The following is a 26,579-nucleotide window of genomic DNA, read 5'->3' on the forward strand; positions in this document are numbered from 1 at the left end:
AGCATTCCCTTTGAAAACTGGCACAAGACAGGAATGCCCTCTCACCACTCCTATTCAACATAGTGTTGGAAGTTCTGGCCAGGGCAATCAGGCAGAAGAAAGAAATAAAGGGTATTCAATTAGGAAAAGAGGGAGTCAAATTGTCTCTGTTTGCAGATGACATGATTGTATATTTAGAAAACCCCATTGTCTCAATCCACAATTTCCTTAAGCTGATATGCAACTTCAGCAAAGTCTCAGGATACAAAATCAATCTGCAAAAATCATAAGCATTCTTGTATGCCAATAACAGACAAACAGAGAGCCAAATTGTGAATGAACTCCCATTTACAATTGCTTCAAATAGAATAAAATACCTAGGAATCCAACTTACAAGGGATGTGAAGGACTTCTTGAAGGAGAATTATAAATCACTGCTCAATAAAATAATAGAGGACACAAACAAATGGAAGAACATTCCATGCTCATGGATAGGAAGAATCAATATCGTGAAAATGGCCATACTGTTCAAGGTAATTTATAGATTCAATGCCATCCCCATCAAGCTACCAATGACTTTCTTCACGGAATTGGAAAAAACTACTTTAAAGTTCATATGGAACCAAAAAGAGCCTGCATTGCCAAGACAATCCTAAGCCAAAAGAGCAAAGCTGGAGGCATCACGCTACCTGATTTCAAACTATACTACAAGACTACAGTAACCAAAACAGCATGGTACTGGTACCAAAACAGAGATATAGACCAATGGAACAGAACAGAGCCCTCAGAAATAGTACCACACGTCGACAATCATCAGATCTTTGACAAACCTGACAAAAACAAGGAATGGAGAAAGGGTTCCCTATTTAATAAATGGTGCTGGGAAAACTGGCTAGCCATATGTAGAAAGCTGAAACTGGATCCCTTCCTTACACCTTATACAAAAATTAATTCAAGATGGATTAGAGACTTAAATGTTAGACCTAAAACCATAAAAACCCTAGAAGAAAACCTAGGTAGTACCATTCAGGACATAGGCATGGGCAAGGACTTCATGACTAAAACAACAAAAGCAATGGCAACAAAAGCCAAAATTGTCAAATGGGATCTAATTAAACTAAAGAGCTTCTGCACAGCAAAAGAAACTACCATCAGAGTGAACAGGCAACCTACAGAATGGGAGAAAATTTTTGCAATCTCTCATCTGACAAAGGGCTAATATCCAGAACCCACAGAGAACTCAAACAAATTTACAAGAAAAAAACAACCCCATCAAAATGTGGGCAAAGGATATGAACAGGCACTTCTCAAAAGAAGACAACAGACACATGAAAAAATGCTCATCATCACTGGCCATCAGAGAAATGCAAATCAAAACCACAATGAGATACTGTCTCATACCAGTTAGAATGGCAATCATTAAAAAGTCAGGAAACAACAGGCGCTGGAGAGGATATGGAGAAACAGGAACACTTTCACACTGTTGGTGGGACTGTAAACTAGTTCAACCATTATGGAAAACAGTGTGGCGATTCCTCAGGGATGTAGAACTAGAAATACCATTTCACCCCGCCATCCCATTACTGGGTATATACCCAAAGGATTATAAATCATGCTGCTATAAAGACACATGCACACGTATGTTTATTGCGGCACTATTCACAATAGCAAAGACTTGGAACCAACCCAAATGTCCATCAATGACAGACTGGATTAAGAAAATGTGGCACATATACACCATGGAATACTATGCAGTCATAAAAAGGATGAGTTCATGTCCTTTGTAGGGACATGGATGCAGCTGGAAACCATCATTCTCAGCAAACTATTGCAAGAACAGAAAACCAAACACCGCATGTTCTCACTCATAGGTGGGAACTGAACAATGAGAACACTTGGACCCAGGAAGGGAAACATCACACACCAGGGACTGGGGTGGGATGAGAGGGGAGGGATAGCCTTAGGAGATATACCTAATGTAAATGACGAGTTAATGGGTACAGCACACCAACATGGCACATGTACACATATGTAACAAACCTGCACATTGTGCACATGTACTCTAGAACTTAGAGTATAATAATAATAATAATAAAAAGAAACATGAAAAAAGAAAAACTGATAGGGAATACCAAAACAACAAATAAACAACTAAGCTGGAACCTTGAAATCAAACTCAAATGTTAACAGATGAGGGACTATGTTTTTATCTTCTGCATATTGAGTTTATCTTAGTCCTGCTTCTTTCTAAAATGGACTTGGAGAAAATCCTCAAGAAATCACCATATAAAATAAGGCTAATAAAACAGAGAGAAAATCAAGACCAGGGCAAGTACGGAAATAACACACATGCTAACCTACCCTAAGAGTTAAAATAATTCTAGTGACAGAATTTAACTCTGAGATTCCTGGCAGTCACAAGTTATTTCCGTACTTGCCCTGGTCTTGATTTTCTCTCTAAATTTTTTGTAATACTTTCTTTTTTAGATTGATTTTAGGTTCACAACAAAATTGAGCAGAAAGGACAGAATCTCCCCATATACCTTCTGTCCCTTCGTGCACAACCTCCCCTGTTATCAACAGGTACATTTGTTATAAATGACGAACCTACATTGCCACATGATTATCACCTGAAGTGCATAGTTTACATTAGGTTCACTCTTGGTGTTGTACATTCTACAAATATATATTGGGTTTTGACAAATATAGAATGACATGTATCTACCATTATAGTGTCATACAGAATAGTTCCATTTCCCTAGAAATTCTCTGTTTTCTGCCTAGTCATCCTTCCCTCCAACACTGGAAACCACTGATGGTTTTACCATTGCCATGGTTTTCTGGAATTCACTTTTAAAAGGAAAGTTTGATATAGTATGTTTAATGAGAAAAGAGAAGACATAACATTTTCTCAAAGAGACAAAATTTTTCATAGCCCTAAATTCTATAAGAAATGAGTTACCTGATGGGATCAAGATAGATACATCAGATAACATCCACAACAGTCTTTCAGAAGGTATAGGCAAATCTCATTTGACTATTTCTGGTAAAAAAAAAAAAAAAAAAAAAAAAGTCATAAAAGCTAAAAGTCCAACTCAGTAAGAGAAGAGTCTTCCAAGTTCTAAATTTAGTTATAAGAGACTAGCTTGATCAAAGGTTAATACTTATGAAACCCAGAGGAGTTGACAACGTATCTCCTATCTAGACTCACTTCCATAAATATTTATTTTAACAAGGATTTTCACAAGCACTAAAGTTTGGTAAGAAAAATAGGTCTTCTGTGTTGTTTGAGAATAGATGCATATTTTGGAGTCCAGAAGGGTAGAATGACCATTTATTATGAAAGGTGAAAAGCTTAACTAGTACTTTCTCAATGTAGCAGTGGGATGCAAGGGTATTTTAGGCAACTTTACGTTAGCACAAATACTTTGATTAAAAACTCAATTGTGATTAGTGATTCACTACACAACATGCAAGATCTGGTTTAGGCACAGGAAATGTTAATGTAAGTGTTTGCAATGGTCTGCCTTGGAAATAGAAAAACCTGAGTAGAGAACCATTAAATTTCCAGCAGGAAAGTCTCCACTTGAGTTAAGGAGGCAACTAATATTTGTTGAGTACTTACTACATGTGTCATGTGTGGGGCTACGTACTTTATGCAATTTACCTAGTTTAACTGGGTGAGTTACATGTTAAGAATTCCTCAGTGAATATATTGACTTGCTGTATGAGGAGAATCCTTGACTAAATGGAATTTGAAGAATGATTTTCAAAGAAAATATGTTTTTCAGTAATGTCATAATGTTTAGCTATTTTCTGACAGTAATTAAATACTAAGTTCACTGGCTTCTTGAAGAACATGGAAAATAGAAGGCTATGCATTCAATTAAAGGTTTTCATTTTCCTCCTTGGCACACCAGAAAAATACATATTCCAGTTTCCCTTGCAGTTAAGTTGGGGGCCCTGTGACTAGGCAGTGGCAAATGGCAGACCACAAATCTCCAGGTCTGATTGCCCATGTTCTCTCTCTCCCTTGTCCATGTGTCTACAAAAGAACTCCTAAAAGAGAGAATGATGGAAGGAGCTCAGATTCTTGAGTAGCCACTTACAGAGAGTTATTTAAGAGAGCTGTCCAACCTGCATTAAACTTTGCACTATTGAAAGGAATTTTTATTGTGTTAAGCCAAAGATGTTGGGAGTATTGTGTTACAGGATATAAGTAGCTTTACCACTCCTGGTTTTGTGATACTAAAAATTTATTGTCAACATAGAATAATCTTCCAATTTTATAAATAAAAACATAAAACAACAATTTAAAAATGTATCAGATCATTGACACAATTTTTTAAAGGCTGAAAGGTTAAAATATAACTACTTTGTAACACTTGAAACTGCTTTCTTATTTATTGGTCAGCCATTTCTGCCTATTTCAGTTCTTCTTGTGATATTAAAATGGAAGTAAAGGTCCATTAAATACGGTCTTCTACTTTCTTTGGCAAAATTATTTGAAGTGAGAAACATCCACAGTAATAGCTATGCCTGAAGCTGTTCATTTCTCATGTGTGCTATATTAGACCAAAAGACCAATGCTGTATTGGTCCATTTTCACACTGCTGATAAAGACATACCCGAGACTTGGCAATTTCCAGAAGAAAGTGGTTTAATTGGATTTACAGTTCCACATGGCTGGGGAAGCCTTACAATCATGGCGGAAGGCAAGGAGGAGCAAGTCATGTCTTACATGGATGGCACATGCAAAAAGGGAGCTTGTGCAGATAAATTCCTGTTTTTAAAACCATCAAATCTCACGAGACTCATTCACTATCATGATAACAGTGCAGGAAAGACCTGCCCCCGTAATTCAATCACCTCCCACCAGGTTCCTCCCATGGCATGTGGGAATTGTGGGAGTTACAATTCAAGATGAGATTTGGGTGGGGACACAGCCAAACCATATCAAATGCTTTCAGTTTGTAAAGAGAAAGCCAGTGTAAAATTTTGAAGATCATTCTTTTAAGTTGGTAATTTTTTCATATTTTTAAATTATTCATATATATGTGTATTCGCCCATATTTAAATTACCAATTTTTATAGCTATGTAGCTTCTTGAATATTCTTATTTTTTTCTATAGGGTTTAAATGACTATATGGTCTAGTTATATAATCATATCATCTTCAGATAATGAGAACTTGGCCTCTTGCTTTCAAGTATTTATATATATTTTCCTTGTCTAATTACATCAAATAATATTTCCAGGATATTCCAAAATAAAAAATAGTGATATCAGCACCCTCTTCTTGTTCCTGACATTAATAAGAATTCTCCCAAGATTTCCCCATTATATAGTATTCTGGCTTTTTGTTTCAGATAGAAATATATCTCAATAGATCCATCTCTCTTCTATGAATAGGGTTTTTGTTTTGTTTTGTTTTAATCTGGATTCTATAGTGCTGATCATAGGGTCTATAGCACACTTAAGAGGTCTTCTTGAGATTAAGTAAACTTTCAGGCTCACGAGACTATCATGGCTACATCTGGCATCTATTTATACAGAAGGATACAGGACAGTGACCACAGTTGGCCAGTGTAGCATCAAGTGTGTCTCTTTGGTGGAACACTTTACACAGCAGTACAGCTCAGGTGTAAGGTGTGACCCACTTTACAGGGGTGGGAAACTGTCCTGGCTTGATAGACTCAAGCCCCTCTGGATAGACTCATGCCGTCTCTTGTGACAACCCCTTAGACATAGTGCCCAGAGTCCCTTCAAGGGATATGCCCCTTAATAGTCACTGTACACAGGAGATCCAGTCATTTGCTAACAGGTGTATCTGGTTCTTCCAGTTTAAATGTGGTTTACCAATCAGGGAGTGATTTTTAACCAGCAATATAGCAACAGATGTAGCCATGTATAGATAACTAAATATAGTTTTTATCAATACATTCTAGATATTCTGTACTTTCAGTTGTTATTTATAACTTTTTATTTTGACTTGAAGACTGAATCTAATCTCATCTCACCTCTAAAGTACTTTGCTTTTGAAGTTATTTTCTCTTTCAAGACAGTAGAATCAGGCGCTCATCCTCACCATTCCACTAAAAACTAGCCTTATCAAGATCATCAGCGATCTCCTTGTCAAGTCTGATGATCACTTCTTAGTCCTGATCTTATTTAACCTTTCTATCTTTGGCTTATAAGACAATATACTTGCTTGAGTTTCCCATTGCACCCCTATCTCCTCCTTTTCATTTTCCTGGATTTCTTCCCTACTTAAATTTTGGAACATCCTTAGTTCTTAGTCCTTAGTTCTCTTAATTAGATTTCTTCTCTCTCCCTCCACTCTCTTCATTCTACATCTACATTTACTTTCTCTCATCCAGTCCCAGAGACTTAAATACTATTGTGACTAACAATTTACATCTTGAGCCCTAGGCTCTCTGAGTTGCAGAGTTGTGCAGCATACTGCCTATTTGACTTCTGCACTTGATAAGACATCTCACACTTCACTTGTCTGAAGTGTAACTTCACATAATAGTCTGTGGTGGCGACTATTAGTTGCTCTCTAAATTCTGCTCTTCCTTCTTCCATAGCGATAGAAGGTTGAGTTAATGACTAGGCTATGTTTTCCAGTCTCCCTTGCAATTGTATGTGACTATCTGATCTAGTTCGTCCCAGTGAAACTGAACAGCATTAATAAGTGCTATTTCCTGACTCTAGTCCTTATGAGAACAAGTGTGCCTCCTCCATACTTTCTTTTCTTCCATCTCACTAGCTAGAATGGTAACTATTAGAGTGACTGTGAATCAGGTGAGAGAGTCACTGTCAGGCTGGGACCTGAAAGACCTCATAGAACAGAGCTGTCCACCAACCTGATACACTCACTTCAGACTGTTATATGATGAAGAAATAATTTCTATCTTTTGAAAGTCATTATATTTTGGGTCTCTTTGTTATAGCATTTTAACCTTTCACCTTAACTGACATAGAAATTGGTACCAGAAAAGATGATGTCTTAATTTAAAACCCTGCATTTTCTTAATGGTCAGGCAAATTTGCAATTAGAGATACAGGTAGGAGGACAGAGCAAAGAGGTTTTTTACTCCACTTATGATGGGAAGTCATTGGAGGGATTATACAGTTGGATTGTGGTTTTACAAGGCATAACTATAGCTGCTCTGTGTAGGCTAGAAAGCTGGTGATGCTTATGCTATTTCATAAAACTGTTATCTATAACAACTTGGAAGGCACATCACATATCCAAGTCAAAGGAATATAGTTGTAAAAAATGAGAATGTTAGCGTACTTCACTGTTCTTTGTTGATTTAAGTAAGGTATCATAAGAAAGATGAACTCAGGTAAGAACTGGTTGCTTTGCAAGCAGAAATGGAAGGAAGTGAGAATGTCCAGAAATTTAGGGCCTCTCAGGGCTGAAGAAGACAGCTGTTTTTGTGACTCAAACATTAATAAATATGAGGGGATCCAAGCCTTGTGGCAAGGATCAGAGTAAGGTATCGCCCTCCTAAACAACACTATTATTTCAGCTAGCCTCAAGGTGGCCTCCATTAAGATGAGAAAGTAAAGTATGGATACAAGGAAGCAAAGAAATAAAGCAGGATTCAGAACTAGGACTAGAAAAGACTTTGCTGTTATTTCCACAAGCAACTGACTGGAAGCAATTAGATCAGAAGCTTATTAGTTTTAAGGAAATCTAGTTGCCTCAGAAACATGAATCTGTTAGTTCCTTAAAGCAATACTCAAGTCTTCAAATTTTTACCAGCAGAAAAGGTGTTGTAAATGATATACAGCCCCCTAGGAAGGCATTTTCTCTAACAGTCACTTCTGATATGGCTATGGAAGATTATGGACAAGGTAGTTCCTCTAAGAGAAGCAGAGTATCCCAATTGTCTAACAAAGGCACTTTCTGCACTGCCAGAACAGAGTCTCCATAATTCTTGCTCAGCTGGGAGTCAAAATTGCTGTGAACAAGCAGCTATGTATATTGTTCTCTTAATAGGAGCTTTTAAAAGCAGTCATCCTATGCCTGTGCCACTACTGTGTATGAGGTATGGGAAGAGGGGGAGCAATATCTTGTTTAATGGTTTGTATGACACCAACTATGAGAAGTCATTTCAGAGCTTGATAGAGAAAACACACTGCTCTTCCCTCTGCGTGGACAGAGGCTCCATCCCACACCCTCATGTGGCTCTCTCCCTCACTTCATTCAGTTTCTGCTCAAATGTTACTTCCCCAAAGGTGACCAAAGCACTCCATCTACAATCACACCTCCATCATTTTCTACAACCCTAACCTCCCTTCATCCTCTCGTTACTCCTTTTTCCTCTCTACATAGTCCTTTTGTATTTCTCCCCCACTGGAATGTAAACCCTTTCAGGGCAGGACTTTGTCTTGTTCTTAGCTGAAATCCTAGCACCTAGCTAGAAATTGCCAATACATTATAGGTCCTTAATAAAGATTTACTGAAAAGAGAAAGGACTATGAACTTCTAAATTTTAAAGGTTTGAAGTTGTGTTTGTGTGGTTCTATTTTGCTATTTATCTGTATCACATTGTGGCTGGTCATAGAAAATTATTTGTGCAAGAGAAAATTGGGATTACTACCTGCAAGGTGTCATTACCTGGTAAGAAGACTAATCAAAAGTTTTCCCCCTAAAACAGTAGAGTTATTGCTAAAAACTAGCTGTTTTGATCTCGTTCTTGTTCGTTTGCTTCTGAGACTGAGATAATGAAATGTCACTCCCATGGCAACTCCGCCTCTTTTTTGGAATGATCATTGGTGGTCATAGTTGCAGCATAATAACCAGTTAGACCTTGGAAGTCCTTTAGAGTCTCCTTATTTCATGATTCAACAAAGACTGATATAATTAGCTACATTTTACTCAAAGGAGAAGCTAAAGTTCACCAGGCAGAATTCAATTTAATCCAATCCATCTATTTAATCTTTGCTGAACTTAAGCCTTGTGCCAGGCATTGTGCTGGGGATATAGTGACAAGACAGGCACTGCCCTGGCCCTTCTATTGGTTAGACTAATGTCTCACAGGACCCAGAGTGGTAGGGAGGGAATTATAACACAATACATTAAGAGCTACCTTAGAGGATGCAAAGTGTAATAGAAGTATATAAAACACTAGTCTCAGCCAAGCAAAAAGAAAAGGCTTCCTGGGGGAGTGTCAGCTAAATTTAAACTCAGAGAGTAAGCGGAGACTGTCCAAATGAAGAAGGAAGAGGAATGGAATGTTTTCTAGGCCAAAGCAAATATATGGAAAACAAAAGAAAGACACATGCAGATGGGGCATTACACTTTTTCCTCCACTTATTTATCCTGTTTTCACCCACCACTCTCGCTCTTTTCCTTAGATCTCCAGTTTTTTTTAGCTGTATATTACCCCCTTTCTCCCTAATCATCCATTGCTCCAGTGAGGTTTATTTGTAAATCTAACCCAGGCACCAACTAACCAACCAACAAACAAAAACAGCTAAGGAGTAGCCACTGGAACCTGGAACCATGCCTACACTTACAAAAATTTGATTTTCTGCAGAAAAAATATTTGGACTTCTACATTTTTGGACTTCATTAGAAGGATCTGAAATGGATGACACCAAGCTGTTTGCCTAAAATAATGTCCCAAGCCTGAATTGGCATGGATCTTTCTTGAGATTAAAATAGAAACTTGTTTTGCTAACTGAAAACAACTTAGAAATCAAAGAGTCATTTAAGTTGAAACCATTATTTTTCCTTTCCTTGAAGAAAATTCCTGTTTTTACACACACTGAATGATCGGGATCGTGAGATCACCCTGCCACAGAACTTTCCATTAAAAATTTGAAGTTGTAGAAACCTCAAAAAGAAAATGAAGATGGGGGGGAAACGTTTGTAATGTAGCAAATGAATTGAACAAACATTTATGAGTACCTACTATGTGCCAGACAGTGTTCTAGGTGATAAAGATACCCGTCTTTGTACAGCTTGCATTCTAGCAGAAAGAAAACATACCAACAAAAATTATGCAAGTTATATAGTAATACAAAAGATGAGTGGTATGGAGAAAAGACAAAGTAGGGCAGGCCAAGAAGCATCAGACGGAGGGCAAGTTAGAGGTTTAAATAGGATGGTCATGACTGGCCTCCTCAAAGAGGTGTGACATTTGAGCAAAGACTAAAGGAAGTGAGGGTGTATGCCATGTAGATATTTGCAGAGGGCAAGCTGCAGTTTTAAATAGGATGGTCATGATTGGCCTCCTCGAAGACTTGACATTTGAGCAAAGACTGAAGAAAGTGAGGGTGTGAACCATGTAGGTATTTGGGTCCAGACAGAGAAAACAGCCAGTCACTGGCTCCAAGGCAGGGGCATGCCTGGAACGTGCAAGAAAGGCAAGGAGGCCATGGACTGGAGGAAGAGAAATGAGGACATTGAGAGGTATGGGAGATGACAGATGATCACTGCACAAGGCTGTCCTTCGAGGTAAGGTTGGGAAGAGGGGTGACTTGACGGGACTCATGTACATCTTAGGATAATCATGTTTTCATTTGAACACAGTCCTTTATTTAGTACAATACTTTTTACTCTGCAACAACTGAACAATGATTACTTAAAATGGTTTCTGAGTGATCCCCTCAAGATCAGGCACCACAACACTAATAGACAGTAGCAGCCCTTCCTCTCTGGCGGGCACTGGTCCCTAGAGGGGCAGTCCTATCCTAATGTGTTCGGGAGTTGAGCTGTTAGAGATGGAAACAGTCTGCTCATTTCTTCTTCAAAACCCGACTGGAGAGCCAAATATTTCTTTTGGTTAGTTAAAAAATAAAAAATACGCCTTTGCCAACTCTGCGGGAAAAGCAAACTCCCAGAGTTTGCCTTTGCTAATTTGTCCAAGTCGTGCTGTGGTTTCAGTAAATGCAGACACTGCTCAGCTCCAGCCCCATAAACCTCTCTGCTCTAGGTCTTCTCTGCCCTCCGGTGAAAGCTACTGTTCGCCCCTGCAGTCACCACCTGTTCGGGCGGAACCTGCGAAGCTTGCACCTACGCCTCGGGCTCCTTTCCTCCTCGACTCCTTCTTTCCTGCTGGGCACCCTGCTTTCCCTCTCCCAGAGAGGGTTTGCAACTTTTCTCCCAAGCTGGGGCTCGCCCCGCTTGGCTAACCCCCAAGAGCCACAGCCTGCCCTCAGCGTCCCTGCCCCGGAGTTGCCTGCCGGGCTGGGCCCCCAGGGAGGAGCCCAGCGCTCTCACCCTGCGCCCCGGGCTGGGAGGGCTGCGAGTCGGGCGCACGCGCACCCCCTGCCCGCCCCTGGCGCCCCTCCCTGCGGGCGGCGCAGCTCCCCCTGCAGCGCCTCCCCTAGCTAGGAGGGAGCGGGAGGGGGCTCCCAGCGCCGCGCAGCAGACCTGCTCTGGCCGCACGCCTCGCCGCTGCCCTCCGGGAGTGGCAGCAGTAGCCCGGGCGGCGTGGGCTGGAGGTTCCCCGAGACTCTCAGAGGGTCACCTCCCATCGGCGCCCACCACCCCAACCTGTTCCTCGCGCGCCACTGCGCCGCGCCCCAGGACCCCCTGCCCGACATGGATTTTCTCCTGGCGCTGGTTCTGGTGTCCTCGCTCTACCTGCAGGCGGCCGCCGAGTTCGATGGGAGGTGAGCTGGGCCCCAATGATCCCTCTCCTCCTTCCCGCGCTAATTTCACACTCACTGTCTTGGGTCACTTTTCCCTGCGGGGTTACGCGGACAGAGAGGCGTCTCTCCCATCCAGAAGTTGGGCCACCTCACAGCGTGGCGCGAGGAGAGCGGTCGAAGCGGGGCGGGCGCGCCCCTGCGAGTCTGGGACCCCAGCCGCGGCCCCCCAGGGCGACTCCCCTGCCTCGGGAATTAGGAATGGGGGAGAGGAGCGGCTCGAGCCCGGGATCTCAGCTCGGAGGGCGCGGTTGAGCCACCTACGCCGAGGTGACGCGCGGAACATCCCTTACCCGGGAAACTCCCGCGCCTGAACTAGACGGCTCTTCAGTGGGGAAGCTTCCAGGCGCCCGGGGGGAGGTCCGGGCTCGGCTCGGGGCTCTCGGGGCCGCTCACACAGAGGGTGGGCGCGAGTCAGCAACTGGGCTACGGGGGAGATTTGTGGGCCTCCCCATTTGGTTTTCTTGAGGGAAGGAGGCTCAAAATGAGGACCGGAGGGTAGGCGCTCCGTGAGTGTGAGCATGAGTGTGTGGATGTGTGTGTGAGAGCGCACACACTGCGCTGCTCCTCAGACCCGGGCGAGCCTGACGGCGGCGTGCCGTGACAGGTTCCAACAACCTCGGGCCGCGTCTCCGCTGTCACTCAGCCAGTCCTCCCGCGCTCCGGGGCCGCTCCGGTGTGTGAGAGACACTGGCTCTGTCGGGAGGGTGTGCTCGGTCCCCCTCACCTCCGCGCAATTACAGACCAGGCTCGCCCCGAGTGCAGATGGCTGCTGCGGTAAGAGGTTTTACTCTGGCGCACACCGCCGCCCAGTCGTCTTCCTTCAGCGACCCCTGCCCCCACCCTTCCGTGTAGGTCCCTGCTTAGTCCTAAAGAAAGATGCAGCACCTGTTTTACCTACAATCTTGGAACGAATCAGTTCCACAATTGATTCGCTTTCTTGTACCCGGAGGCGAACGGAGGGGAACCAGTGGAGCGCCAAGAAAAAGCACAGCTGCTTGTTTACTACCTGGTGGGAGGAAATAGAAAGTTCGGGGTTATTTTGTGCTTTGGGGCTGGGGATAGAAAAGGCAGGTAAAAGAAAAGGGGAAATGAAAAGATAAGGAGACTTTAAGAAAACGTGATAGCAGCCAGAGTCTAGACCTTTTCATTTTATTTTTAAAAGCAATTCTGTGCTCACATTTGGGTATGTTATGCATTTCTTGCACATATATTTGCAACAATAAACCCATCACAAGATATGCATATGATGTGAATGCATATAGCTTTTTGTAACTTTAAAAAGATGTCTAAAACAGCCAATTAAAATGTTGATACCCAGAGGAAAAAAGTCATTTAGGTGTGACTCTAAACAAGGAAACAATTTAGCAAATAATGTGTCAACGTGTAATCAGGTGGATAAATCTGTATCCTGAACTTACTTACTTTCTTTAGGCATTATTTACATTAGAGAGGAAAATACTATGAATTGTTGATCTAAGCAAGTTTCAAACCACAAGGACACTTGAGTTATCAGCTATACTTTAAACTCTTCTTGGTTTTATTTAGACTTTTTTTCTAGTACTTTTTTTGTTTTTTGGTTTCTCCCACAGTTATGTCTCAAAAAGAGCTCTGTTACACTTGATTTTTGAGAAACCTTCTTTCTGCTCCTCCCCCCATCCACCTTTTATATGAGGCAGAAATTTTTTTCTGCTTTGACATGTCTTATTTAATACTTTTCAGTTTATGGTGAATCAGTCAAACCTGGCTTTCCCCCCAGTAACAGGTGTGGGTCTTTGAGGACTCTGTTTTATTTCAAGCTTCAGAAACTATCCTGTGAGTGGCAGCCTTGAGAATTGTTGGTGTTAGCTGGTGCTATTTCTAGTTAAGAAAGCATCTTTCCCTCTCCTTTTTTCTCCTACCCTTGTGTGTTGGGGGATGGGGTATTTAACTGTCTGAAATTTGACATTAGATCATAGCGGAACTATTTCTGTGAAGGTGTTTTAACCTTAAATTTCTGCAGGCATAAAAGAGTGTAGAAAGTTATTGAGTGTGGTTGACATTTTTTCTAAAGTAATAATAAAGAGGAAATTACCTTTCTTCTCAAAAGTGTCCTTATTTATTTTGAATCTTTTTGTTTGGTAGGTGGCCCAGGCAAATAGTGTCGTCGATTGGCCTATGTCGTTATGGTGGGAGGATTGACTGCTGCTGGGGCTGGGCTCGCCAGTCCTGGGGACAGTGTCAGCGTGAGTATCAAGCCTGGAGACTTCAGTTCCCTGGGAGGTGGGGCTTTCCACCTGGTTCATGGCTTCACCCCACATATCAGAGGGCTCCTTACTGAGCAAGGCTTGGCCTTGCAGGTCTGACTTGGGGATTTTCAGGTAAAGTCCGGACTCCTTATTTTGCTTCTTTTCAACTTAAGCCACCTGTATTATGGCCCAGCTTTGTCATTCACAGAGAGCCACCTTAAATGCTTATTTTAGCATTTTCCCTCAAAATCTGCAGCTCCTTCCTGTTTTCTCACCAGGTTTATTCCTTTTTTTTTTTCTTTTTCTTTTTGTTTTCTCTCTCTCCAGGCGTGGAGATGGGGGTAAGATAATGAGTCTAGACCATATTTACACAAAATAAACTCTAATCCTCACCATAGCTGTTGTGTAAAGTGGCCCATTTGTAAATCCTTTTTTGAAGTGGGGTTGTATTGACAGTATTTTAAATGGACCACCCAGTATAATGAAACAAAGCTTCTGAAACAACATTATTTGTAAGTTCTTTAAGTAACCAACCTCATGTAATAAGTACCAAATCAGAAAAGTGATTTTCACCTTTTCTATGACCACAAATGGATATTTTAATGGTAAAGTTTAGAGCTACATCAAAAGAGTTTGAGAAATTTAGGAAATTTGTCCCCAGTATTTTGTTGTGATCTTAAAATTGTATCTCATTCCTACTGCAAAAAAATAGTCTTCAAATGATTAAGTACATTTCCAGAGCACCCTTAGAATGCTGGGGGTGGGAGGGCACTTCTGGTAAGATGATGGGAACTAAGTTGGGTTCTACATTGGGATATATATTTTATTGCTAGTGAGGAAGGGGATTAGAGGAAGAGAGAAGGGTAGTTACAAAGGCTAGAGCTGGCAATGGAGAAGCCTGCCTTTGAGAAGGGTGGCTAGTGTGAGGAGTCAGGCAAATTTAAGTTCAGGAAAATTAGGAGTTCCCTCTGCTATTTTAATTTTTGAGGATACTCGCAATGTCTTCCTTAATTTTGTGAAAGAGGGACAGGGACAGTCACAGATTTACTCTAATTGCACATAAAGACCACAATCTCTGGTTGGGGATAGAAAGGTGAAGCAAATGAATATTTGCCTACCTGGTATGGAATTTGAGAACCAACAGACTCTAATAACCAAAATGTGAAGAAAGGACCCTTCTGTTGGCCCAACACACCCACACATAACCATCCTGAATGAAAAATGAGTAGTTCTATACCTGCAATCTCCAGCTGTGCAAATACTTCTGACACTGTAGAAGACTAAATTCCACCAGGCACCATTCTTCTTTTTCGATCATCTTCCCTTAAAACAATATTGAATAGACTAACCAGTGATTGCACAGCAGCTTTGCCTACTTCTTTCGTTTACTGGAAACTGGAGTTACCACCATCTCCCTTTAACAGAATGCAATTGACCCACTGTACAAAGGGTCTAGCCCAGTGGCTCACACATAGCAGGTAGGCAAACATTTGCTTCACCTTTTACGTTTATACTTCCAAAATCAAAGTAGTTCCAAGGTTCTCTATGTTACAGTGAAATAAAATTCCTTTCCATTAAAAAGGCACAAATGGTTCTTTACCATTAACATTGAAATTGGTAAGGTTGTAAAAATTATCTCAAAGGTGAATGTTTCCTTCTGTGTATTTTATTTTTCTAGCATCTTAGATGGCCCAAATGTCTCTTGTCAGTTCAGAGTTCTGCCTGTCTTTGTTTTGATATAAACAGGTAGAGGAATGTGGGCTGAGAAGTCAGCTCAAAGGGGCAGAACAAATTAAAAAGAGGCTGCTCAGAGGGAATGAAATATCTCTGAAAACGCATGATTATTTTTTAAAGAAAGGCTTTATGAAATTAAAAGTTTTGTCACTATGTTTGTTCAAGAAAATGCCTTGTATAACAAGCTATTGTATAACAATTACAATATAACAATAACAAAGCTATTGTATAACAATTCAATCTAATATGATTCCTCGTAAAGATTCCAAATAACTTCTAGAGAATTTAATGTGAAAAATGTTTTTGCCCTTTTGACCTTTAGATAATCATGTAGTTCTTTCCCATAAGGAAGGGATATTCTCCCTTCCTCATTAGAGGTGCTCTGGTTCTCTTCTTTTCTGAATGATTCACTTTGGAATTTTCCTTCAAAACAGCATAGCAAAACAAAAAGAAACTATTCCCATTACTGCGTAGATCTTCCCAACTTATCCCACAGAAGGTGTATTTGTAGGTAGGGAAAGGTGGTGGTACCCTCATTATATTATTTAGCAGATCTTATGCCTTAGTGCAGTGACCCTTTGGTGAGTGTTTATTCCATTTGGTTGAGCATTTGTGAGATGTTTAACTTAATTTTCATGTGAGTCAAATACACATATCTGTACAAAACATGCTGCCCTTCATTTTTACTTGCTATCTTCCTATTCATGGACTTGTTTGGAGAAACCGACTAATGTTGCAGGATGCTAAAGCTGGTAAACCTCTCCTTCTGGCTCACTATGTCTAACCAGAGCCAGACATAGCTGGGAAACTTTATATCCTTCCCTCTAAGACTGAGGAAGGAAGGATCAGTGATGCTACTCAAATGGGCATAGAAACTGTCCTGCTGCTTCCTGCCTGTACCACCCAACATTCTATCCCAACATTCCTGCCTGCTGGGGAAAGCATGACCCACTCCAGAAATAGGCAGGTTGTGTATTCATAGTTCTTTTGTAGGTCATACCCTTGGCTTCTTTTTTTTTTTTTTTTTTTTTTTTTGATTCTTTGTTTTGTGTTCTTGACTCTTAAACAGGTCTCTAGCATATTGAAAATTCAACATTTGATTTTCTCACTGTCATGGGCTTTGCTTTTATTGACTATTGATGTGGCTGTTTATTGTCAGGTGAAAAATTTTTAATATGTTCACACACTGATGATTGCATATTTACAGCATACAGCATCTTAAATCACTCCAAGGTTTGTCACAAAATGTGTGTTTCTTGCTCTATAATTTTTTTTGTCATCTTGATGGCATGTTTTAATTATATTGTTATTTCTCTCCTTCTACCAAGTGGAGACCTCTGTAATAAAGATTTTTCAGGGTTGTATATTTCATCTTTAAAAGCTGTGTGTGCTGTGGAAACAACTGTTAACCAAAAGCACTAGATAATTTAGGATAACTGAGTTCAAGTTCTGACTTTTGTACCTGAATAGCTGTTTAACATTTCTCAGCTACAGTTTTCTTATTACACAAGCGTATTCCTAAGGTATGTTGAAGCTCTAAACTGCATCTGAAAACTTCCTTAATGTAGAAAAAGTATATGGGGTGCAAATATTGTATTTTTGTATAGTTGTCCTTCTGTTTACTCAGAGATTTGACTGTATATGTGACTTATGACAATAGCATTTTTGTTGAAAGCATTTTATAGAATTGTGAAGAAAAACTCAAAATACAACCAGTTCCAAGTTTTAACAGAACTATTCTGTTTCTGAGTTCTTCGGCTGTTATTGAGCAACTTGTGGTTTCTGAAGGAAATGATGTGAATTAGGATGGTTTTATATCATTTATCCGTAAGAACAGAGAAAACTGAGATGTTTTCTTATGTTTCTGCTGGAGATTTTGGAAAGACGTGAAACCTACACCTACAGCTTGACATTGCTTAGTTAGCTCTGAACCTCATTTCCTGCTGCCTCTTCCATGTAAAGTGAAAATTTTGGATTCTTATTAGCTTCAGATAAACTTACAGGTTAGTGAAACATAGGGACTGAGATACAGTAATTCATTCTGAAGCTATTTTGGAGTGGTCAAGTAATTTTAGTTGTATAACATATTACTGGCTAATGATTATGGATATTGGAAATGATGAAAAATTATTGAATTATTTATTTCTGCATTTCAAATGAAATGGCTATTAGTTTTGAGGAGAGAATTTTGATTTAGTAAATAAAATATTTAAATTTTACATTTCATTTCTTACTCCTATCTGAGTTCAGATACTCAGTCTTATAAATGGAACATGATTTATTTTTGCTCCCTATACTGGTAATTAACTTCCTGTCCATAATCACAAAACTATATAGATTATATATTTCTTTGATTATTTGGATTTTGAATACTTCTTTGATTATTTGGATTTTGAATACTCTCTTTAAAATAATCAAGAGAAAATTAGAGCGGTTAGAACGTTACAATTTGTTTTGAAGACCACACATAGTGTTCTTTCCACAGAGAGGTTATACTAGTAAATGCCTTTGTATTTGAGGTCAACAACTATGACAGCTTCCATTGAACATGAATTAGTATTTAAAATGTAAAGCAATTTTTAGGCCGAGCGCGATAGCTCACGCCTGTAATCCCAGCACTTTGGGAGGCCGAGGCAGGCGGATCACAAGGTCAGGAGATCAAGACCATCCTGGTTTACACGGTGAAACCCCATCTCTACTCAAAATACAAAAAAAATTAGCTGGGCGTGGTGGTGGGCGCCTGTAGTCCCAGCTACTGGGGAGGCTGAGGCAGAAGAATGGCATAAACCCGAGAGGCGGAGCTTGCAGGGAGCCGAGATCGCACCACCGCACTCCAGCCTGGGAGACAGAGCAAGACTCCGTCTCAAAAAAAAAAAAAAAAAAAGAAAAGTAATTTTTATACCTGTATGCACCCAAGAAGCAACAGGGGCTCTCAAAAGGGGTGGGGATTGTGCTGTTTACATCTATATTGAAGATTGCTAGCAGAATTCTGGGGTCAGCCTAATGGAGCAAAGTACACTTCATTGTCCTTAGTGTATTAGATTCCTCCTCTAATTTTGAGGTGAGAATGCAGAATCTGGTGATTTTTTTGTTGGTTTTTTTTGGGGGTGGGGGTAGGAATAAAAGCAAATCAATGGGTAATTTTATGATTACTTGCAACACTAAACTTGAATCCACAAATCCTTAGGAAGTGAAGTTTTTGATTAAGAATATTTAACTGCTACTTTCCTTGAAAGGTTGTTTAAGAACATCATGTACCTTTGGGTAACTTCAAGTGGTCTTGGAATGCAGATTCCAAAGTAAGATCAGCATTGAAGAATCTTGACCTTTTCAAACAGGTAATTTGTTAGTATGTGTAGTCTTCAAAGTTAAGTTTCAAAGAAAGTGCTTTGCTCTTTTATTCTTTTCCCCAGTTAGAACTGATCTTATGTAATACTATTAAGATCTACTGATTTCCTGAGATGCCTTCATAACCTTAATCTGGCCAGGTCTTAACCTTTATGGATTAGAAATTTTAGTACTTTTTAAGGAAGAAGGCCAGGCCAACTAAAGGGAAGCACTCTCCTCTCTGCCAGTTCAGCAACTAGATCTGTCCTCAAATACCTGCCACAGAGATTTCCTGCTTGAAGTTGCCTACACATATACACACTGGGACCAAAAAGGCGCTTCTGGTGCCAGAAACAACACTGTGTTTGCTTTGTGGAAATTTTTGATAAGCTTTCAAAAATGTAGGTGGCTTCTCCCTCACCTTCTGTAACAAGTGTAACTTCCAGCATTTCTTTTTGTTGCTTTTTATATATAGAATTCATGTTCTTTGCATTTTGAGTTAGTTGAATCCACTGCATGCTTTCCAGATGATAATTAGTGATGCTCAGTGATTCTATGCAGTGTCTTTCAGTGGCTAAGGGAAAATATACATCACAGGGATGGGCCTTCATCGCGGGGGAAATGGAAGGGCAAGGGAGAGGGATTCTGATGGCCTAACCCTCATTATTGCCTCCCACTGTGACATGTAGACACTCTTGCCCCTTTCCCATTAATTTTCTGCAGTGTTTTAAATTTCTCCACCAATCTTTGGAAAATATTAATTTATTTTGTAGGAGAAAATATATTCATTTCCTCAAATATCCCTCCTCAGAGCAACAAGCATGATCAGTTTTTGGTATACTTTTAAAAATATTTTACCTACTTATGGGTAAATTGCAATAGATCTCTCCCCTACCACCTACTTGTTTTGTGCAAATGAAAGCATACTCTATACACTGCTTTGTATACTGCTGCTTTTTCTTAACTGTACCTGTTGAAAGGTTTTCTTTATAGACCTCCTTACTTTTTGTTTTTGTTTTTTGTTTTTTTTTTTTGAGACAGGGTCTTGCTCTGTCTCCCAGGTTGGAGTACAGTGGCACAATCTTGGCTCACTGGAGCCCTTACCTCCTGGGCTCAAGCCATCCTCCCACATCAGCCTCCCAAGTAGCTGGGACCACAGGCATGAGCCACCACACCTGGATAATTTTTGTATTTTTTGTAGAGACTGAGTTTTGCCATGTTGCTCAGGCTGGTCTCAAGCTCTGAGCTCAACTGATCTGCCCACCTCAGCCTCCCAAAGTGCTGGGATTATAACCGTGAGCCATCTTGCCTGGCTGCCTCCTTACTTTTTTATGGACTCAACATTCCATTGTATGGCTATACTGTAATTTATTAGCAAGTCTCTTACTGATGAACATTTGTGTTGATTCTAATCTTTTGCTAACACAAGCAATTATAAAAAAAACTTTGAACATATGTTAAAAATGTTGTTTTGTGTGTTCTCAGCGTTTCTGCAGAATAAATTTTTATGTGTGGTCAAATGGCAGATACATTTGTAATTTTTATCAATTGCCCGATGGCTTCTTACTCAGTAGAGAAAATAGTTTAAGGGGAAAGCCTGAATGGCAATGCTGACCCAAAGGCTCCAACAATCCCATATCCAGAGTCTGATCTTTCCTTGATTTTAGGATTCTCTGATCCCTTTTCATTCCCAAGAAATCCCTCTGACAACTCAGTGAATGTCCATCTGCTCCCATTTATCATCTGTTTCCCATCAGACCAGAGGCAATGGGCTGAAGATAGGAGAATGGAGTGAGTTGTGTCCATTTGCCAGGGTCTCCCAATGGCTTCCTGCCTATCATATACTTGTGAGAAAGATCCACACATTCCTTTAGGAATTACTTAATTCATTGATATTTTATTATCTTTGTAGTTTAGCCATAATTTTTTTTTTTACTTTGAGGCGGGGTCTCACTCTGTCACCCAGGCTGGAGTGCAGTGGCAGGATCTCGGCTCACTGCAACCTGCGCCTCCTGGGTTCAAGCAATTCTGCCTCACTCTCTCTCGAGTAGCTGGGATTACAGGTGTGCACCACCACACCGAGCTAATTTTTGTATTTTTAGTAGAGACAGGGTTTCATCATGTTGGTCCAGCTGGTCTTGAACTCCTGACTTCAGGTAATCCACCCACCTTGGCCTCCCAAAGTGCTGGGATTACAGGCGTGAGACACCAGGCCCAGCCGTTAGCCATAATGTTTATACCTATGTATATTGTATGGGCTTTTTTTTTTTTTTCTAGACCCATGACCTATTAAGGAGGAATATGTAGAATTCTGAGATCTGAATACCATTTTGGGGACACCTTTTATGATAAAAATATTTTCAGGAAATATTAAGACATTTTTGTACCAAAATACTTTTTATAGTGTCCTTAAAACCATAGGGGCATATATTTTCTATTAGTTATTCTAATCCTTATTCCAATTATATGCTTAAATTGTCTCCTTTTAAAAAAGCAAGAAATGCATGGTTAGGTGAAAAATTAAAAGACACATACTAAGAGCAAGACGGCAGTGAAGGTAAGTATTTCTAACTTTGCTGTTTTCCTGACACCTAGTTCCACCTTCCAACAGGCTACCACTGTTTCCTATTGATCCTTGTAGAGATTTCTTAACATTTGCAAAATTTCCCTTTTTCAATAATGATGGCATGAAGTACAAACGATTCTGTATCTTGATTTTTTTTTCATGTAACACTACATTTTGGAAAGCAGTCCTCATCAGTTATTTAAACCTGACTCGTTCTTTTAAATGGCTATACAGTATGCCATTACATGAACGAATGTACCATAATTAACTTAAAAATCCCCTATTTATGTACCTTTGAGTGCTTTTCAATATTTTGTTTTTATATAACATGCTGCAATCAGTATCTGCATATATCATCATCACTGTTGTGTACCTTTAGATATGGAGGACATATCTAAAGACATTTGATTTCTGTATTAGTATAATAATTGAAGAGCTTTCATTTTATTGTTACAAATTTTCTTATGTTAAATATGTGACGTAAAGGAGAGTCAATCATGGCTAATATTACAGAGTAGAAACTTTCTGTTCAGTCACCTTCTATTTTTGGTTCCTTAGAAGATACCTTAAAAAATAAATTGATTTCTTTATTTCTATTTGTTTATGCCCTGTCTTGTTTGGGAAAGTATATAAAGTGGCTTCCAGAAATTCATACAATTAAATAAGGAAATAGGGGCTACATGGAGGAAAATGGGAGTAAAATAGAAATATTAGGTGGAGGGTTTTTCAAATGCAGATATGTAAGCCATAGGATCCTATATACATACTACAATTTGGTTATTAGCTTCTGGTAGCCAAAGGTAAAAGATGTTGTTGCTGATTTAATTTGTGTCCTTTGTTAGGGAAAAAGCAAACCAGTTATTTGGCAGGAATTACGGTTTTCCTTCATGTAGTTCTGAAGGAAGACTTTCACGTGGCCCTTTGCAGAGTGGTAGTGAATGATGGAATGGAAGGGGCCACAGCAACATTCCTACCATGAAGCCAGTGGTGGTTTTTGAAAAGCTGTTTCATAGAATATCCGTCAACATAAGATGAGGCCCTTACTCTAAAAGTACAGTTCATGGAAAGCTGTTCTACACATAGTTTAAGAAGCATTATGTACATAGCTTTCTGACAGTTCAGCTGGATCCAGCCCAGAATATCTAGCTGTGATGAGTGAAGTGTATAGGGCTTTGGATGGACAGCTCCAGAATAGACAAGATCGTTTCAGGTTAGAATCACTAACAGTGTTCTGAAGTTCCCTGTGTTATTTAACAGATTAAAGGCCAGTTCATTTTTTCTTCCTTTTTTAAGTCTATATATTTTGAAGATCAGTAATCAACTGATGGAGTTGATATCCAGAGACATTGTGAATAGAGCATGGATAGGGCCCTGCCTAGGCTCCAGTATAAGGAGGATCTGCAAAGAAAGTAGTGGGAGATTTTTTAAAAACAATTTTGTATCCATTGGATAGCAATATATAAATTCATCACCATTTTGCTGTATACTTATTCATTTCCATGCCAAGTGTGGCTTGGAATAAAGAGGAAAGGCATGAACATTGTTCCCAGGCATCATTTACCCTACTGATGCCAATACATGGATATGGACCAGTGAGCCCAGGAACAACAGAATCCCTGACCAGTGCTTATTTCCCCAAAGTTCCTGATTGCTATAGGTGTTCCAGGGAATCAAAGTAACCTCAACTGTTTTCTTAATTCACCTGGATTTATAAGGGTTTATTTCTATAAGTTGCTTAGACCTGAACAGACTCAAAGCAGAGTCTGTAGGCAATACTCTGCATATCAACATCCCGTACCCAAACCTAAGTCATCTTTTCACTGGGGTGTGCGGAAGGTCTGATTCTCATGTACTCTTGAAGCCCTAGGCAATAGAACCTGAAATCCTGATGCACATATGCCGTAGGATAATTTCTCTCTCAAAAAACGCAAATAGTGATTTTAAAAAAGATGACTCAATGATATTCTGAGAGGGCAGCAATCTAGTAAGGTTCGCATCTCCTTGGGAGTAACAAAAAGAAGGTCTTCAAACGCCTTTTCTGCAGAGACAAGCGTGAACCAAGAATCTGCCTGTCTGAATTGTCACCCTATATCAACGTGGTGGCGAGCTGACAAAGTTAGCATTGCCAGAGTCAAGGTTTTCTGTCTTCACGGGAACAAACAAATGATCAGTCTTCAAAGATAGTAAAATGTAGCCAAGATAATTTGGCTTGAAAAAAATTCGAAGTGATATCAATCACCAACTACAACCATTGAAAAATACTAGTAGCATATTGACGGTACATCCTTGGGAACATGCCAGGGCAAATTGGGGTGCAAAATATACCAGTTATTTAAAAATTGGTATGTTATAAGGTAAATAATTCAATTAAGTAATATCAAATACAAATAAACTTTTTATTTTAATTCACTAAGACTTCTTTTTAAGTTTTCTGATTTTATTGCTACTGATACATAATTAAAGACACAGTTATGGCCATAATAGAATCACTAACAAAATTTCTAATAAAGCCAGAATGAAGGAGTATATTACAGGCCAGACATGATAAAGCATTATGATGTGTGGTAAAATACTGACATCTATTTTTTCATTCTATATTATTTTATATATTTTCTGAAGAATTTTAGTTTAAACTTAGCCTGCTGAAATACTGTTAAATCAACCTGTTATTCTTAACTCTGATGGGAGGAAAGAGATATGAATAATCAAAGTGATTTCTTAGCTTTAGAATATAGTTGTTGTTTTGGAGAACAAACAGTTTTATTCTGATCATATTTTATTAGAAGCCTTCATTTTCTGCCATACATTAGCTTTGGTAGTTACTAGATGCCAAGGGAGTGCAAATTTGAGAATAAGAATTTGGCATGGGTTATTTGCATGTTGAGAGTCAAGATTTAACTAAATTTTAAAACCAAACACTTCATTTGATCAATATCTTTTTAACCATTCTGTAGATTAATAATATAAATTCTCCAGAACTGACATTACTTTGCTATAACATCATCAGATCACAAGGTTAGGGTTGCCTTTTGTAAATGTTATTCACTAACTCTGAAATGTTAGGAAATGTGTCATCACAGTTTAAATTTGTGATAATATACACAAAAGGAAAACACAGCTAGGAATTTTGGATTTATGCTTACTTTGCCAAAAACCATGTTGATTTTTGAAAACCTTTTGCCTTTTTTTTTTTTTTTTTTTGAGATGGTGTCTCCCTCTGTCACCCATGCTGGATTGCAGTGGTGCAATCTCAGCTCACTGCCACCTCTGCTTCCTGGGTTCAAGCGATTCTTCCGCCTCAGCTTCCCGAGTAGTTGGGACTACAGGCACCTGCCACCACACCTGTCTAATTTTTTTACATTTTTAGCAGAGACGGGGTTTTACCATGTTAGCCAGGATGGTCTCGATCTCCTGACCTCGTGATCTGCCCGCCTCAGCCTCCCAAAGTGCTGGCATTACAGGCGGGAACCACCGTGCCTGGACTAGCTTTATTTTCATAAATCAAAGTTCTTAAATTCAGTTTCTAAGGAAAGCCCCTAAATGGTCAAAGGTTTGTGTTGCTGAATTTCAGAAACTCCATGGATGGACTTTCCAAACATAAACTTCCCACCAAAATAATGTTCTAAAGTGTTTAGTGCCTCTATTTTATTTTTGTGTTAAGATTTTGTAGGTACTTGGTAATTATCTGCAAAATATTTACATACCAACAATGGCAAAGCCATTGATAATAGAAAAACACAAATCACAGTTTATGTTTATTTATAAATTTTAGTGTATTTGTGTGTTTAGAGTTGATTTTACATTGTGTATACTAACTATGGTAATAGATTATTTCAAGTTTACATGATTATAGAAATATTTTATGATGTTTGACATAGATAATGGTGGTTTCAGGGTCTCTTGTCTCTTGAGTTGAGTTTTTACATCACTGAAGAATTAAAAGATTGCGTCTTGGTGTCTATGTATGGCCAAGAATTAAGACATTCTGATGTATAGTTTCATTTCCTAACTAAGGCAGAAGTGATTTTTGAAACAATTGCCTTTTGGGAGAAAAGTATAAAATTATGAAGAAATAATGTGTAGGTTTGCTAAATGCTGTGTTCTTAAATCTTGTGTTGAGGTGTGAAGAAATTTTTATATCTTTAATAGTTCTAAACTAGTGTACTGAAAGTTGGGATCATCCACATTGCTACTGAATTTGTTGTCCATAGGATCTGTTGTTGTCTTGGATGTTGGTGTTATAAATGTACAGAGTTAGGTAGTTGTCTGTGAAGAGTTTGCAGGCTAATATCAATGTTTTTGACAATGAAAAATATAGCATGAAAATTAAGATTGGGGTATGGAGACCTTTTTAGAGCTATTGCTTTTTCTAGGTGATGATTAAGGTTGGGAGGCAGAAGTACATTGTGTCAGGGAGGACCTTTCCCTTTTATGCATGCACCTGGCATTTATCACCTTTAACAAAGTGCATGTGTCATGCTGTGCTGCTTGCTTAAGGGGCTGTATGCCTCCAGTCTGAGTCATGTGGTAACTGCATCAGCAGTCTTAGCCTGTAGCATTTTATTATTTCTTTTCCAAAGTTTATACTTGGCCTAATATTTAGACATTTTATAATTCTTTACAGTAAATGAAACTATACATTAGAAGATGGGCATACCTTTGGATAAAAAAAAAAAAAGAAAAAAAGGCTCAGTTCTTTAAGGTTTCTTATCCTGGGTTTTCCTAACACTGTCCAAAGTTCAGGACTGGCTCCAAACCCATAAACCTGTGTTTAGCAAGCAAGAAACATAATCCCCAAATAGTTTAGTTTCTCTGGTTTATGAGTCACAGTTTCATAAAATCATCAGAGTGCTTATTAATTTCAACCACATATAGTAAAGAACCTTCAGATGAACTGAAGCAAGGGTTCTTAGGCAAATTGCCAGAGAGAGTTCTAGAGTTCTAAGCTAGCTGAGTAGCTTTGCTGAAATGTTGCTTGTATTTGCTACTGTGGCCATTTTATGATGGCTATAGAGCAACAAATTATCAAGAGAAAATGAGACAGATTTTTCAGTATTATGTGCTATGAAT

At 39.4% G+C, this 26,579-nt stretch overlaps 1 protein-coding gene across 6 annotated transcripts in view; it reads left to right on the forward strand.

The window, feature by feature from the left end:
* Window positions 1-11,340: 11,340 nt before the first annotated feature.
* Window positions 11,341-26,579, forward strand: part of NPNT (nephronectin) — a 75,155-nt gene continuing 59,916 nt past the window's right edge. For 2 of the 6 annotated variants that reach the window (XM_023220161.3, XM_023220165.3), the window contains exons 1-2: window positions 11,342-11,618; window positions 13,779-13,879. In XM_023220161.3, coding sequence (XP_023075929.1) covers window positions 11,548-11,618; window positions 13,779-13,879 — 172 coding nt within the window. In that variant the 5' untranslated portion in view covers window positions 11,342-11,547. Of the gene's footprint in view, window positions 11,619-13,778; window positions 13,880-26,579 lie in introns of all 6 variants that reach the window. The other 4 variants (XM_023220163.3, XM_023220164.3, XM_023220162.2 and 1 more) reach the window with 3 other exon arrangements.

This window comes from Piliocolobus tephrosceles, chromosome 3 (assembly GCF_002776525.5).
Source record: "Piliocolobus tephrosceles isolate RC106 chromosome 3, ASM277652v3, whole genome shotgun sequence".
NCBI classification, from domain to species: Eukaryota; Metazoa; Chordata; class Mammalia; order Primates; family Cercopithecidae; genus Piliocolobus; species Piliocolobus tephrosceles.